The sequence below is a fragment of the Corythoichthys intestinalis genome, chromosome 14 (genome assembly GCF_030265065.1).
Source record: "Corythoichthys intestinalis isolate RoL2023-P3 chromosome 14, ASM3026506v1, whole genome shotgun sequence".
Taxonomy (NCBI): domain Eukaryota; kingdom Metazoa; phylum Chordata; class Actinopteri; order Syngnathiformes; family Syngnathidae; genus Corythoichthys; species Corythoichthys intestinalis.
In genome coordinates, this window is record NC_080408.1 from 6,208,441 (window position 1) to 6,223,360 (window position 14,920).

Genomic DNA, 14,920 nt, shown 5'->3' on the forward strand with positions numbered 1-14,920 from the left:
ATGCATAGCACACGTCCGCAAGCTTAAATGCTAAATAATGCTAGTTGAGCTTTCGCTAGCTATAAATGAGGATCTGAATACAACAAAAGAACAATTGGCTAACTTACATAGCAAAAGTCCGCTAGCTTAAATGCTATATAATGCTAATGTTTACCAAATTGTTTCTGGTGCGCATCATCAAATTCTTTCAACTGCGCACTAGAAACAATCTGGTGAATATTATTAGCATTATGTAGCATTTGAGCTAGCGGACTTTTACTAAGCAAGTTAGCCAATTGTTCTTTGTAAAATGAAAATTATGAGGCTAAGAGGATTGCTATTTGGAAAAATATGATATTTTTTATGTTGCTGTTTAATTCCATCACAAAAGCTGATGAAGATGTGGCTAGACTGCAAGAGTACACAATGTACATCTGAGTTACCTGCCTGAAAATGAGTATGAACTGATCATAGTCCCGTTAAGAACCTCCTTATCTGAGTTCAGCAGTCCATACAGGGAGTGTTGCACAGGTCCACTCACAGAAACACGATTACAGCTTTCCTCTTTGTTGGGGGATGGGAGGGCTGGAACTTAGGTAGTGTGCTGAGAAAGTTTAGTGTTGACGAATCATGTAGTTGGAGAACCCTTGTGCGGTCTACTTTTTCTTCTTGTTGCTATCGGTTTGTCCTTGGGGAACAGGTTTCATGAAATAGGCAGGATTATTGTGGCAGTGCAAAGCCAGCAGAGCGGGCACAACAGCAAGGAGCACATTGAAGGTGATAACGGTCCACAATTTGTCTGCAGGGACTCGGTACGTGAAGGGAGTGCGGGAGTGTAGAGATGCTCCGATGTGGCACCACTGGGCCTGGACGCAGATAGAAGAGAGTGTGGTTTAGTTCTAAAAATAAAATTTACTCATACAACATTCACGTAGACTTTACCTGAGCAGCAGCTCCAGCGAAGAAGACAGTCCAATCCAGCATCCAGCTGCATCCTGGTTTTACCAGACCACAGATGAAGACTGTCAGTAAGGGGACAGCGTAGAACAAATAGACCAGCATCTACAGGAAAAAATATATCATCGATTTATTCTTTCCAGTTAAACTTTCAGTAAACTGTATCAAGATAATAACTAGAAACTGCAATTTCTGGAGAATTTACTATGGGCCTTTGCTGTGGGGAGATACAGATCTTGGCCCCGCCCTGGTTAGTTGGTGGACATTTCGAGAGCAATATCAGGTCACTTCCTGTTGATTTAACACTGGAAGTCCCGTGGGTTTTTTGGGCTATAAAGAAATACCAGAAAGGCATCAAATGACCCTGATACCAAACTGGCTACTGGGGTTTGTCAAACAATAGACCACTCAAACAAGCAATAAAGCAGGCCAACCCCCACACACTCCTGTGGAGTCGCTGCCTAGGGGTGAAAGGAGGGTTTCACTCTGGATGGCTGCAATTAGCATCTTGAATATAAGAGAGACGGCTGGACTTCTTGGTGGGTCTGTTAAAGGAATTGGCTCACTCTCATGTGGGCGCAAAGAGGGCGCAGAAGGAAAAATTGCTTCGGCAACAACCTCCAACACCTAGCCGCAGGAATATATGCGCCAAGGGAATCCAAGTACTTTGGCGTCAATAGAATCAACATACATGGCCGTCAATGGCATGAATCAAAGTAAATGCCATTGGGAATTAATGGGCAATTTGGACGTCCATGGCCGTCAATGGCATCGACTTACATATGCGTCAATGGAATCGGGGACATTTCGGGACGACAATATCAGGTCACTTCCTGTTGATTTAGTGACATTTGGGGGATAGTAACTGTTGATAAATTAATGACACATTTGGACGTCAATAGCAGTCACTGGCATCGACTTACATATGCGTCAATGGAATTCAAGTACTTTGGCATCTATAGAATCAACATACATGGCCATCAATGGCATGGACCAAAGTAAATGCCATTGGAAATGAATGGGAAATTTAGACGTTCATGGCCGTCAATGGCATCGACTTACATATGCGCCAATGGAATCCAATTACTTTGGCATCAATGATATCAACATACATGGCCGTCTATGGCATGAACCAAAGTAAATGCCATTGGAAATGAATGGGCAATTTGGACGTCCATGGCCGTCAATGGCATCGACTTCCATATGCGTCAACGGAATGTAAATACTTTACTTCAAAAGAATCAACATACATGGCCGTCAATGGCATGAACCAAATCCCATTTGAAATGAATGAGAAATTTGGACGGCAATAGCTGTCAATGGCATCGACTTACATATGCGTCAATGGAATCAAATTATTTTGGCATCAATAGAATCAACATACATGGCCGTCAATGGCATGAACCAAAGTAAATGCCATCGGAAATTTAATGGGCAATTTGGACGTCCATGGCTGTCAATGGCATCGACTTCTATGGAATCGGGGACATTTGGGGGGCACGTCCTGCCATTTCAGGTTCACTTCCTGTACATATTGGGTAACTTCCTGTTGATTTGTGGGCATTTAGGGGTCACTTCCTATTGATCTGGGGCATTTTAGTGTCACTTCTTGTACATATTGGGTCACTTCCTGTTGATTTGGGGGCCATTAGGAGTACATTTCTGTTGATTTAGGGGCATTCTGGGTTCACTTCCTGTACATGCTGGGTAACTTCCTGTTGATATTGAGTCACTTGAGTTGGAAATCAATAGGAGTGAATGGAAGTTTTTGTACTATTGAAATGAATGACGAATATGGCCATTGGAAATGGATGGGAAATTTTGGTCAGTAGAAATGAATGGCTATGTTTTTGGCAAACCTTGGACGAACAAAAAACTGCAAAAACTGTTTCAGGTAACTCCTTACCATGACTTTGGGGAAGCCCACTGGATCTTTGAGATACGGTTCAAACTGATAGATGTATTTAAAGCAAAAGTCTAGAGGACAATCCAGCACCACCTGAAGAACCACATGAGGAAAACGTTTTGAAGTATACATTTTTCAGAGATGATTTTTGATTGTTGTTTAATTGTAGTACTTACAAAGCCTCTAAAAACAGAGACGGCCACACCTGCGAGTAGCAATAGTGCAAGTTGCAGGTCAAGAGGACGGGAGAGCAAACTTTTTTTTTGTTCGGTTTCGATCTAGTCAACACAGAAACAGTTTCAGAGAGAAACACCAGAACATTATGGATTACTTCAAGGGTTTTTCTAACAGCTCAATTTGAAATTTTTGCTGACATCAGCATTTGACTGTCTAATCAATCAACCCGTGACTTCATAGGCCATGTTTATTTATTATGTCGTCAATCAGCCCGTCTCACAATGCATCACTAATACTACGCTTACTATTGACGAGGGGCTAACTGACAACACATTTTATCAACTATAGTTACTATACATGTGATTATTTGGTAACAACATCGCTTTAGATGAACTCTTTGTTGTAAGATTCCAGTGCCACTTTTTTTTTAACATACCCTGTCTGCTGTGATGATTGGCATCTCTCTTGACCTGCTAAAAAGAAGGACAGCTGCCCAGAAAGGTGCTAAAAAGAAGGGGATGTTTCTCCAAAAAGCTGGATGAATGTTTGATCCGTGTTTACCTAAAAAAAAGCACACATGAAAAAATGAATAAATAACAGGACGAATAGGAGAACAGTAAGTGCAATTTCTGTCCCTCAGGGTACAACCTACTAAAGCTTTATTGACTGTTTTTGAGTCGACAGTGATTGGTTATTGATGTTTTCTCAGCATAGAAAAACGTTCCCTGACCTTTCTTTATGCCACAGACTGGTTTTATGTAAAGTCATATTTTTGACTCCACTTGATCCGACACATACTTGACTCGACATAACCTCGTGACTCAACTCGACCCGACATAACCTCGTGACTCGACTCGACATGACCTTATGACTGGACTCGACATGACCTTATGACTTGACCCGACTCGACCTCGTGACTCGACCTCGTGACTCGACCTTGTGACGCGACTCAACTTGACCTCGTGACTCGACTCAACCGTATGACTCCACATGACCTCGTGACTCGTCCCGACCTCGTGACTCGACCTCGTAACTCGACTCAACATGAACTCGTGACTCGACATGCCCTCGTGACTCGACTCGACCTCGTGACTCGACTCGACATGACCTTATGACTCGACTCGACCTTATGACTCAACCTGACATGATCTCGTGACTCGACTCAAAATATCCTCGTGACTCGACCTCGTGACTCGACTCAACTCGACCTCGTGACCCAACTTGACATGACTCGTCCCGACCTTGTGACTCGTCCCGTCCCGACCTCGTGACTCGACCTGACATGACCTCGCGACTCGACATGACCTCGTGACTCGTCCCGACCTCGTGACTCGTCCCGACCTCGTGACTCGACCCGACATGACCTCGTGACTCGACTCAACTCGACCTCGTGACTCGACTCAACATGACCTCGTGACTCGACATGACCTCGTGACTCGACCCGACATGACCTCGTGATTCAACATGACCTCGTGACTCAACATGACCTCCTGACTCGTCCCGACCTTGTGACTCGACCCGACATGACCTCGTGACTCGACTCAACATGACCTCGTGACTCGACCCGACATGACCTCGTGACTCGACTCGACATGACCTCGTGACTCAACTCAACCTCGTGACTCGACTCGACATGACCTTATGACTCGACATGACCTCATGACTCGACATGACCTCATGACTCGTCCCGACCTCGTGACTCGACCTGACATGACCTCGTGACTCAACTCGACATGACCTCGTGACTCGACTCGACATGACCTCGTGACTCAACTCGACATGACCTTATGACTTGACATGACCTCGTGACTCGTCCCGACCTCGTGACTCGCCCCGACATGACCTCGTGACTCGACATGACCTCGTGACTCGACATGACCTCGTGACTCGACCTCGTGACTCGACCCGATATGACCTCGTGACTCGACTCAACATGACCTCGTGACTCCACTCGACCTCGTGACTCGACCCGACATGACCTCGTGACTCCACTCGACCTCGTGACTCGACTCGACATGACCTCTTGTCTCTACTCGAAATGACCTCATGACTCGTCTCGAAATGACCTCGTGACTCGATTCGAAAAAACCTCGTGACGCGACTCGACATAACCTCGTGACTCGACTCGACATAACTTCGTGACTCAACTCAAAATAACCTCTTGACTCAACTCAACTTTACATAACCCCTGACTCGACTCGGCCTGACTTGACATAACCTCGTGACTCAACTTGACTAACACAGGTAAGACTTGTGACTTAGATCATAGTGAGTCATGCAATTGTCTGCCCTATTGTGTCTACTTACCCACAACCACCCCAGGGATGTGAACAAGCTGATGCGCGATGGAGGATCCCACCCAAAACAGTGCCAGACTGCGGTAGGACTTTCTACAAATACAAGGAACAATTAACAACTTCAATCAAATACACACATAATACAGAAAAAGTCATGCTTGAGTTTACCCTCTGAACATGCGGTGAATGATCATTAGGAAGAGAATAAAATGAACGACACCTTCCCAGTATGACATCATGACAGCATAGGCAGTACTCAGATGAGGCTCTCCCTGAAGAAATGGCAGCATATTGTGACTGATGCTAAAATATTATTTGAGGGCTTTCATCAAATGTTACCATCTTGAGGTAGAAGCTCATGAAGCCTGATATGAAGCCATCCTGCTCCAGTGCATTGGTCAAGCCCACCAAACAAGTGAAAGAAAACTCTGCAAACACTGGAAATATAGCAAAGTTGCACCACTGTGAAAACAGCAACTTTTATTCAACCGTAAATGTCACGGTTGGTCTCTACCATAAAATAAAGGGTCTACTGCCTTCTTATGTGGCATTGTTAGAAGGAGTAGTAGAAGAAGAATAGATCCCAGGATAGCCATTCCCATTCCCAGGATAAGCAGAGGCCTGCAGGAAGAAATACTGGATGAAAAACAAAAAATATTGCAAAATATTGTCTGTTCAATACAATAGGATAGAATATAATAGAAAGTCTTTATTGTCATTGTACTGAATACAACGAGATTTACAGCTTCACCATAACGTGCGCCACATAAAACAAAAGCAAAAGTACAATAAGGATAATATAAGACACAGTTACAGTGTACAATAGTGGTGATGTAGTGGTAATATGATAATTTACAGTACTCAAACTAGGAGGAAGATGGCTAACTGGAGATGATCGTGCAAATGACAGTTTGTGCATAGATAATAATGCAACAGTGCAAAAAATGCTACAATGTAACTGTACAAATATTGCATATGCAGTAGGGGTGTGACAATATATCAAAATGGTGATATATCGCAATACTTTGTGTCCCAAAAAGTTATCAATATGTTCCTTCCAAGAATCCAAGAATCGATACATGGATTTTTTTTTTTTTTAAGTGTCTGTTGCATCGGACACGAGCAGTTTCAACGTGTTAAAAATGATAATCCAAGATTTAGTTGAGCTTTACTTCAATCTTGGACTCAACTAGCGCCTGAGTTTAGCCTCAAACGATATAAAAAAAATTAGTATCTAAGTACAACAAAAGAACAATTGGCTAACACGCATAGTACACGTCTGCTAGCTTAAATGCTATATAATCCTAATATTTATCAGATTGTTTCTGGTGCTGACTAAAAACAATCTGATGCACACCAGAAACAATCTGGTAAACATTAGCATATAGCATTTAAGCTAGCTTAAATGCTATATAATCCTAATATTTATCAGATTGTTTCTGGTGCTGACTAAAAACAATCTGATGCACACCAGAAACAATCTGGTAAACATTAGCATATAGCATTTAAGCTAGCAGACTTTTGCTCTGCAAGTTAGCCGTTTTACTTAGACCCTCGTTTATTTTTCTAACGATATAAAAAAATAATAAATGAGGATCTAAATACTGTACAACAAAAGCACAATTGGCTAAAGTGCATGGCAAAAGTCCGTTAGCTTAAATGCTATCATAGACTTCATAACTATGAAGTCTATTATGAAGTCTATGATGCTATATAATACTAATGTTTACCAGAGTGTTTCTGGTGCGCAGTAGAAACAATCTGGTAAACATTAGCATTATATAGCATTTAAGCTAGCGGACCAGATTTTTTTCTGGTGCACACTACATACTATCTGGTGCGCACCATATGGTTTACATTTATTTCTGTCAATGTCCCTTTAGGGGATCCGAAGGATCTAAGTACAACAAAAGAACAATTGGCTAACTTGCATAACAAAAGCCCGCTAGCTTAAATGCTACATAATGCTAATGTTAACTGGAAACAATCTTTTAACATTAGCTATATATATTATATATTTTTTTTTACCAGATAATTTCTGGTGCGCACCAGATTGTTTTTAGTCAGCACCAAATACAATCTGCTGCGCACCAGAAAGTTTAAATTTATTTTATTTCTGTCGATGTCCCTTTAGGGGCTCCAGATGGTTTCTGGTGCTCACCAGATTGTTTCTAATGAGCACCACATACAATCTGGTGCGCACCAGATGGTTTACATTTATTTTATTTCTGTTGATGTCCCTTTAGGGGCTCTGTAGGTTCTAAGTACTGTACAACAAAAGAACAATTGGCTAACCTACATAGCAAAAGTCCGCTATCTTAAATGCTATATAATGGTAATTTTACCAGATTGTTTCTGGTGCGCACTAGAAACAATCTGATGCGCCCCAGAAACAATCTTCAAAACATTAGCATTATATAGCATTTAAGCTAGCGGACTTTTGCTATGCAAGTTAGCCAATTGTTCTTTTGGTGTATATGTTATATATTTGTTTACCGGATTAATTTTTGGTGCGCACCAGATTCTTTCTAGTGTGCACCACATAATATCTGGTATGCAACAGAAGGTTTAAATGTATTTTATTTCTCTCGATGTCCCTTTAGGCACTCCAGATTGGTTCTGGTGTGCACCAAAAGTCCACTAGCTTAAATGCTATATAATGCAAATTTTTATCAGCTAATTTCTGGTGCAGACAAGAAAACAATCTGATCCGCACAAGATTGTTTTTGGCACGAGGTTTAGATTTATTCTATTTCTGTCGATGTCCCTTTAGGGGATCCGTAGGATCTAAGTACGACAAAAGAACAATTGAATAACTTGCATAGCAAAAGTTCGCTACGTTAAATGCTACATAATGCTAATGTTTACCAGATCATTTCTGGTGTGCACCACATTGTTTCTAGTGCGCACCACATACTATCTGGTGCGCACCAGAAGGTTTAAATTTTTTTTATTTCTGTCGATGTCCCTTTAGGGGCTCCAGATTGTTTCAGGTGCGCACCACATACTATTTGGTGTGCACGAGATGGTTTACATTTGTTTTATTTCTGTCGATGTCCCGTTAGGGGCTCCGTAGGATTTAAGTACTTTACAACAAAAGAACAAGTGGCTAACTTACTGTATATAGCAAAAATCTGCTAGCTTAAATTCTATATAATGCTTATGTTTACCAGATTCTTTCTGGTGCACACTAGAAACAATCTGATTCGCACAATATTGTTTACATTTATTTTATTTCTGTTGATGTCCCTTTAGGGGCTCTGTAGGATCAAAGTACAACAAAAGAACAATTAGCTAACTCGCATAGCAAAAGTCTGCTAGCTTAAATGCTATATAATGCTAATCTTTACCAGAAAATTTCTGATGCGCATCAGAAGGTTAAAATTTGTTTTATTTCTGTCAATGTCCCTTTAGAGGCTCCAGATTGTTTCTGGGGCGCACCAGATTGTTTCTAATGAGGCTCACATACAATCTGGTGCGCACCAGATCGTTTAAATTTATTTTATATCCGTTCTTGTCCCTTTAGGGGCGCCATAATCTACTGCTTCTTAGAAAAAAAAAATCAACAAAAATATCTTCACGGCCAACAAATGAACCAAATGTAAAGGGAAAGAATTTCCGTGTAAAGAAACTTACTCCTGGAGTGCAGGGACATTGTTCATAGTGTACAAAACTGCAGGAGCCAGCAGTGAGAGGCCTAACACGCACAGTTCTTCTGGAAGCCTCATGATCCAAACTTTTGAAACGTCCGAGACACAAAAATCCTCCAGATGTTAATCCTATCGTCGCACAGTAAAAAGTGGACTCATGCTACAGCCCCGAATTCCCTGCAGTTGGGCAGGGGATGACTGGCGAAATCGCCTTTTGATCCGTGATGAATCAACACTAACTCCACCTTCCCAGCAGGTCTCAAAGTCCAATTCTGAGGCACAGACAGTGGTGCTCAAAATTTAATTATGTGACTACTGATAAGTAAGTGTACTGAGTAGTGGGAAATTACACAAAAATATTTAAAAATAAATACCGACTTTTCATTCATAAGTGCTTTGTAGGGATTCCTTTCTTGCTGTTTAACCTTTTTTATATGCCATGATATACTAAAGTGTACTTTTGCCAACACTGCCACCCAGCGGACACAGTTGCCAATGTCAACATTATATTTACCTTATCCTTACTATAGTAGTGAGTCACAAACAAATATGATACGTACACTAGGAGCTAGGGGTGTGACAAAATATCCAAATGGTGATATATCGCAATACTTTGTATCCCAAAAAGTTATCAATATGTTCCTTCCAAGAATCCAAGAATCGATATATGGATTTTTTTTTTAAAGTGTCACATGTTCCTTCCAAGAATCGATATATGGATTAAAAAAAAAAAAAATTTTTTAAGTGTCTGTTGCATCGGACACGAGCATTTTCAACGTGTTAAAAATGATAATACAAGATTTACTTGAGCTTTACTTCAATCGTGGACTCAACTAGCGCCTGAACTTAGCCTCTAACGATGTAAAAAAATAATAAATGAGGATCTAAATACTGTACAACAAAAGCACAATTGGCTAACTTGCATGGCAAAAGTCCGCTAGCTTAAATGCTATCATAGACTTCATAACTATGAAGTCATAACTAACATACATTGTTAACGTAACTAACTTCATAGTTAACATAACCAACTTCATAGTTAACATAACTATGAAGTCTATGATGCTATATAATGCTAATGTTTACCAGACTGTTTCTGGTGCGCAGTAGAAACAATCTGGTAAAAATTACCATTATATAGCATTTAAGCTAGCGGACCAGATTTTTTTATGGTGCACACTCCATATTATCTAGTGCGCACCAAATGGTTTACAGTTATTCTATTTCTGTCAATGTCCCTTTATGGGATCTGAAGGATCTAAGTACAACAAAAGAACAATTGGCTAACTTGCAAAACAAAAGTCCGCTAGCTAAAATGCTATATAATACTAATGTTTACCAGATAATTTCTGGTGTGCACCACATTGTTTCTAGTGCGCACCAAATGCTATCTGATGCGCACCAGAAGGTTTAAATTTATTTTATTTCTGGTCTCACACAAAAATACACACGGTCCGAGGCTTCAACTGAGAATAAATACACACGGTCCCAGGCTTCAACTGGGACCGTGTGCTTTGGTCAGATGAAACCAAGATTGAGCTTTTTGGCAACAAACACTCTAAGTGGGTCTTGCGTGCCACGAAAGATGCGCATGCTGAAAAGCACCTCATACCCACTGTGAAGTATGGGGGTGGGTCAGTGATGCTGTGGGGCTGTTTCGCTTCCACAGGCCCTGGGAACCTTGTTAGGGTGCATGGCATCATGAATGCTTTGAAATACCAGGACATTTTAAATCTGTTGCCCTCTGCCCGAAAGCTGAAGATGGGTCGTCACTGGGTCTTTCAGCAAGACAATTACCAGGGCCGTCCCGGGCCATTTGGGGGCCCTAAGCAAAATAATGCAAAGGGCCCCATATTTTTGGCCCACCATTTCGTCACAGTGTACTGTGAAACCCATGCATGCAATCCAACCCATACGTCCATATTTTGTATATTAATCAGATTTTGTTGCACTGCATACTTAAAACTTCTCACCCCAAATGATTGTCAGTACTTACAGTAGATAGCGCCAAACCTTTTTCTAAAAGAGGAAAGAAAGAAGTGAAGGAAGAACTTTTTTTTTTTAAGCTTGTAATCAAGTCTCAAAACTCACAAAAGTCAAATAAAGCAAACTGTAGTAAACAAAATAGAACACAAAATAAACAATTGCCAGCAGCTGCATAGTCTGCGTATAGGCTGGGCCGGCCCTGACAATGACCCTAAACATATGGCCAAATCTACACAGAAATGGTTCGCCAGAGACAAAATCAAGCTCCTCCCATGGCCATCTCAGTCCCCAGACCTTGTTTTGTTGGCAAAAGGGGGTTGTACAAAGTATTAACACCACGGGTGCTAATAATTGTGACACATATTATTTGATGTCAAAGAATTTTTTCTTTATGTGGGATTTTTTCCCCATTGAATGAATGCACTTGTATTGAAGGTTGGATTTTTCTCTTTTTTTCCATTAAGGTCCCATATTATTTGAATAAAAAAATATATTAGAAGCTAAAAAACACATCTTTTTCAGGGGTGCCAATAATTATGGAGAGCACTGTATATATTTTCTCTACTATTGTAAATTCTCACTGAAAATATTAAAACTATGAATGAACATGAGAAATTATGTACTTGGAAACAGGTTTTATATTCTACATTCTTTCAAAGTATCCACCCTTGAGGTGTCTCCAAACTTTTGGCCTATACTGCATGCATTATGAAATACTTTGTAGGATTCTTGTTCATTTCATTTGTTTTTGTTGTTGTTGTTTGTTTTATTGCTTTACAACTTCTACAGACAGCATTTTAACGGCTAGGTCTTTATTTTAAAGGGGAGTTCAGAATTTTTGACATTAGGCTTAATCTTCGAGTCAATGGGGGTTTAATTAGTCGTTGGAGTTGCTTTGAACAAATTCCGTGCAGTTTGTCAGTTATTTGTTAGTTTCAGGGCTCCGGAGCGGCTGAGCTAGTGCAAGTCAATGGTGGTTGAAATCAACTCCATCGACTAACTAAACCCCTGCTAACTCGAAGATAAAGCCTTATCTGAAAAATTCAATTACATGCGATTCAATTTTTCTGTTGAGGCAGCAAAGGGAGAAAAAATGGGAAAAGTAACTGACAAATTGCTTTTAAAGTAACTTAGTTACTTTGATAATAAAGTAATCAGTAAAGTAACTAGTAAAGATGTCCCGATCGATCGAGTCCGATCACGTCATTTTCAAAGTATCGGAATCGGCAAAAAAATATAGGACATGCCTTTTTTTGATATATATATATATTATATATATGTACATATATTATATTTTAATTAAATCGTTTTCTAATTTTATTTAACGTTACAGACAAAATGTCTTACATTCATCCAGAGTCTTTAGTTTTGGCTTAAAATAGGGCTATCAAATTTATCGCGTAAACGGCGGTAATTAATTTTTTTTTAATTAATCACATTAAAATATTTAATTCAATTAACGCATGCGCTGCACGACCCACTCGCGCATTGTCACGTTCAATTTATAATGGCGCCATTTTACCTATATATAGAATTAACAGGCAGCGTAAAATGAGTAGAGAGAATTTTGGCAGTCTTTGGAGCCTCTTTGTAATTGGCTAAAGCCTTAAAATCCCTCTCTCAACAATTAGAAATCTCATGGGAAGCAATGTGGGGAAGAACAGTAGTGGGTGATCTTTTCCACCCTATGTTACTTCCCAACGCAGAGAAGATATATCAATTGGTGCCACTATGCACAGTCATGGTTGCACTTCCCATCATGCATTTGGGCAGAACAGTTAAATGGCTACAGTATCATTTACTGAAAGCTCAACACATACACTAGATGGCAATATTTAGTCACAATATACAAAGTGACATTCATCCTTTAAGAATTACAAGTCTTTCTATCCATGGATCCCTCTCACAGAAAGAATGTTAATAATGTAAATGCCATCTTGAGGATTTATCGTCATAATAAACAAATACAGTACTTATATAGTGTATGTATAATGTATATATTTGTCCGAGTTTTATTCATTTTTTTCTTAATGCATTGCCAAAATGTATATGATTGGGAAAAAATTATCGGGAATGATTGGAATTGAATCGGGAGCAAAAAAAAAGCAATCGGATCGGGAAATATCGGGATCGGCAGATACTCAAACTAAAACGATCGGGATGGGATCGGGAGCAAAAAAACATGATCAGAACAACCCTAGTAACTAGATTACTTTTTTGAGGAGTAATCAGTAATCAGTAATTGTATTACTTTTTCAAGTAATCTGTGACAACACTCGACAAAGAAACGTTGGATTCCTTAGAAGGCCATCTGTCGTGTTTGCTTTAAGATTAACAATTCCCCTATAGGATGTTTTTCCTATTCTTGATTAGATTCTGGATTATATATATGCTACATTGGCAAGCACATAAAAGTATTTTCTGTAAGACTCCTGTGATTTTCGTCAGCATGGATATAAAGCGCAAGTGCATTATGCAACATCTTCTGAACAAACATTTCCAAAGCAGGCCCGCATCTAATGCAACTTATCTTCTGCAAGAGGATTACACTCGTATTGCCACAGAAACTTAATGGTCCGTGAGACTAGAGTGGAGTAGGCTGACAAAGTAGAAAGCGATACAGACAAGCCTTGTAACTAACAGCACACACGCATTTCTAACGTGTGCTCATATTTGTTTGTTTTCCACCATGCTACATCCACTGATCATCGGCATTATGACCGTCAACACCTCTCTAACTGTCGTTTACTGGACTTTTCTCCTGGGCGACGTCTACTTCAAGTGGATGATGGAGCCGGAGGACAAGCCCAAGAAGGTGGTCACCCCCGCCTAAGGGATCCACATGACAACGTTGTTGATTCTAGTCAGCTTGTAGTGCTTTTCTTTCGAGTTCTTTTAGGTTTTTTTCCTTCGAGGTTTTTGTTAAAAGTGAGCGGAGCTACGAGGGAGTGGCAAAAGAACTAAGAAAACAGGTATGTTTCTGTAATATCCCAAATTTTCTAGCTAACAAACACCGCAAAGGTCAAGTTGGTATTAAACGGTGACACACGAGTATAAATATAACACCTCGAAATCACCTTGAGTCACTGATTTCATATGCTGAGACAAATCTCTTAATATGAAGTGTGGGTTTTTTTCCATGTACATGTAGAGTAAGGACAGTTTATAGAACACATATGACACTTTGGAGTACGGGTGTGACAATTACCGTAATTTTCGGAATATAAGGCACAACTGTCTACAAGCAGCTGCCCACTAAATGACACAAAAACGGCATTTTGTTCATAGATAAACTGCACTGGACTATAAGCTGCAGCTGTCCTCGCTGTATTATGGGATATTAACACCAAAAGATATTAACCGGTAACACTTTATTTGAGAGAAGCATCATAAGACTGTCATAAGACCAAATGAACCACCGTGAATCTCTGAACCAACTGGCTGCAAAGCTTCAATGCTTCATGAAGCTTCATTTGGCCATCACTGCTCCCTTAGGGGAGACAGTAGACCTCTATTGTCAACACTGTTGTCGTCCAACATGCGTCCTGGCATGCATTGCGGCGCTACAGACAAAATTTATGTTTTGTGCTAATTGTTTCTTCAGTTACTGTTCCAGTTGTTTCATTAATTGCAAGTTATGGGATTTGGTAACACTTTATTTGACAGTGGTATCATAAGACTGTCATAAGACTAAATGAAACACTATGAAGCTCTGAATCAATTAACTGCAAAGCCACATTGCTTCAAGAAGCTTCATTTGGCCATCACTGCTCCCTTAGGGAAGACAGTCAACCTCTGTTGCCACCTGATGTCACACTGTTGTCGTCCAACATGCCTCCTAGCATGCATTGCAGCGCTACAGACAAAATTCATGTTCTGTGCTAATTATTTCTTCAGTTACTGTTCCAGTTGTTTCATTAATTGCAAGTTATGGTATTTGGTAACACTTTGTTTGACAGTGGCGCCATAAG

At 40.2% G+C, this 14,920-nt stretch overlaps 1 protein-coding gene across 1 annotated transcript; it reads right to left on the bottom strand.

Moving 5' to 3' along the window:
- Nucleotides 1–242: 242 nt before the first annotated feature.
- LOC130929985 (transmembrane 6 superfamily member 2-like) lies at nt 243–9,387 on the bottom strand. Its single transcript, XM_057857635.1, has 10 exons — nt 8,953–9,387; nt 5,831–5,937; nt 5,656–5,753; nt 5,485–5,588; nt 5,327–5,409; nt 3,456–3,580; nt 3,019–3,120; nt 2,843–2,935; nt 922–1,041; nt 243–845 (listed from the first exon to the last, which is right to left on the bottom strand). The coding sequence occupies exons 1-10, from the start codon at nt 9,042–9,044 to the stop codon at nt 636–638; spliced, it is 1,134 nt and encodes a 377-aa protein (XP_057713618.1). The 5' UTR covers nt 9,045–9,387; the 3' UTR covers nt 243–635.
- Between the last annotated feature and the right edge of the window lie 5,533 nt (nt 9,388–14,920).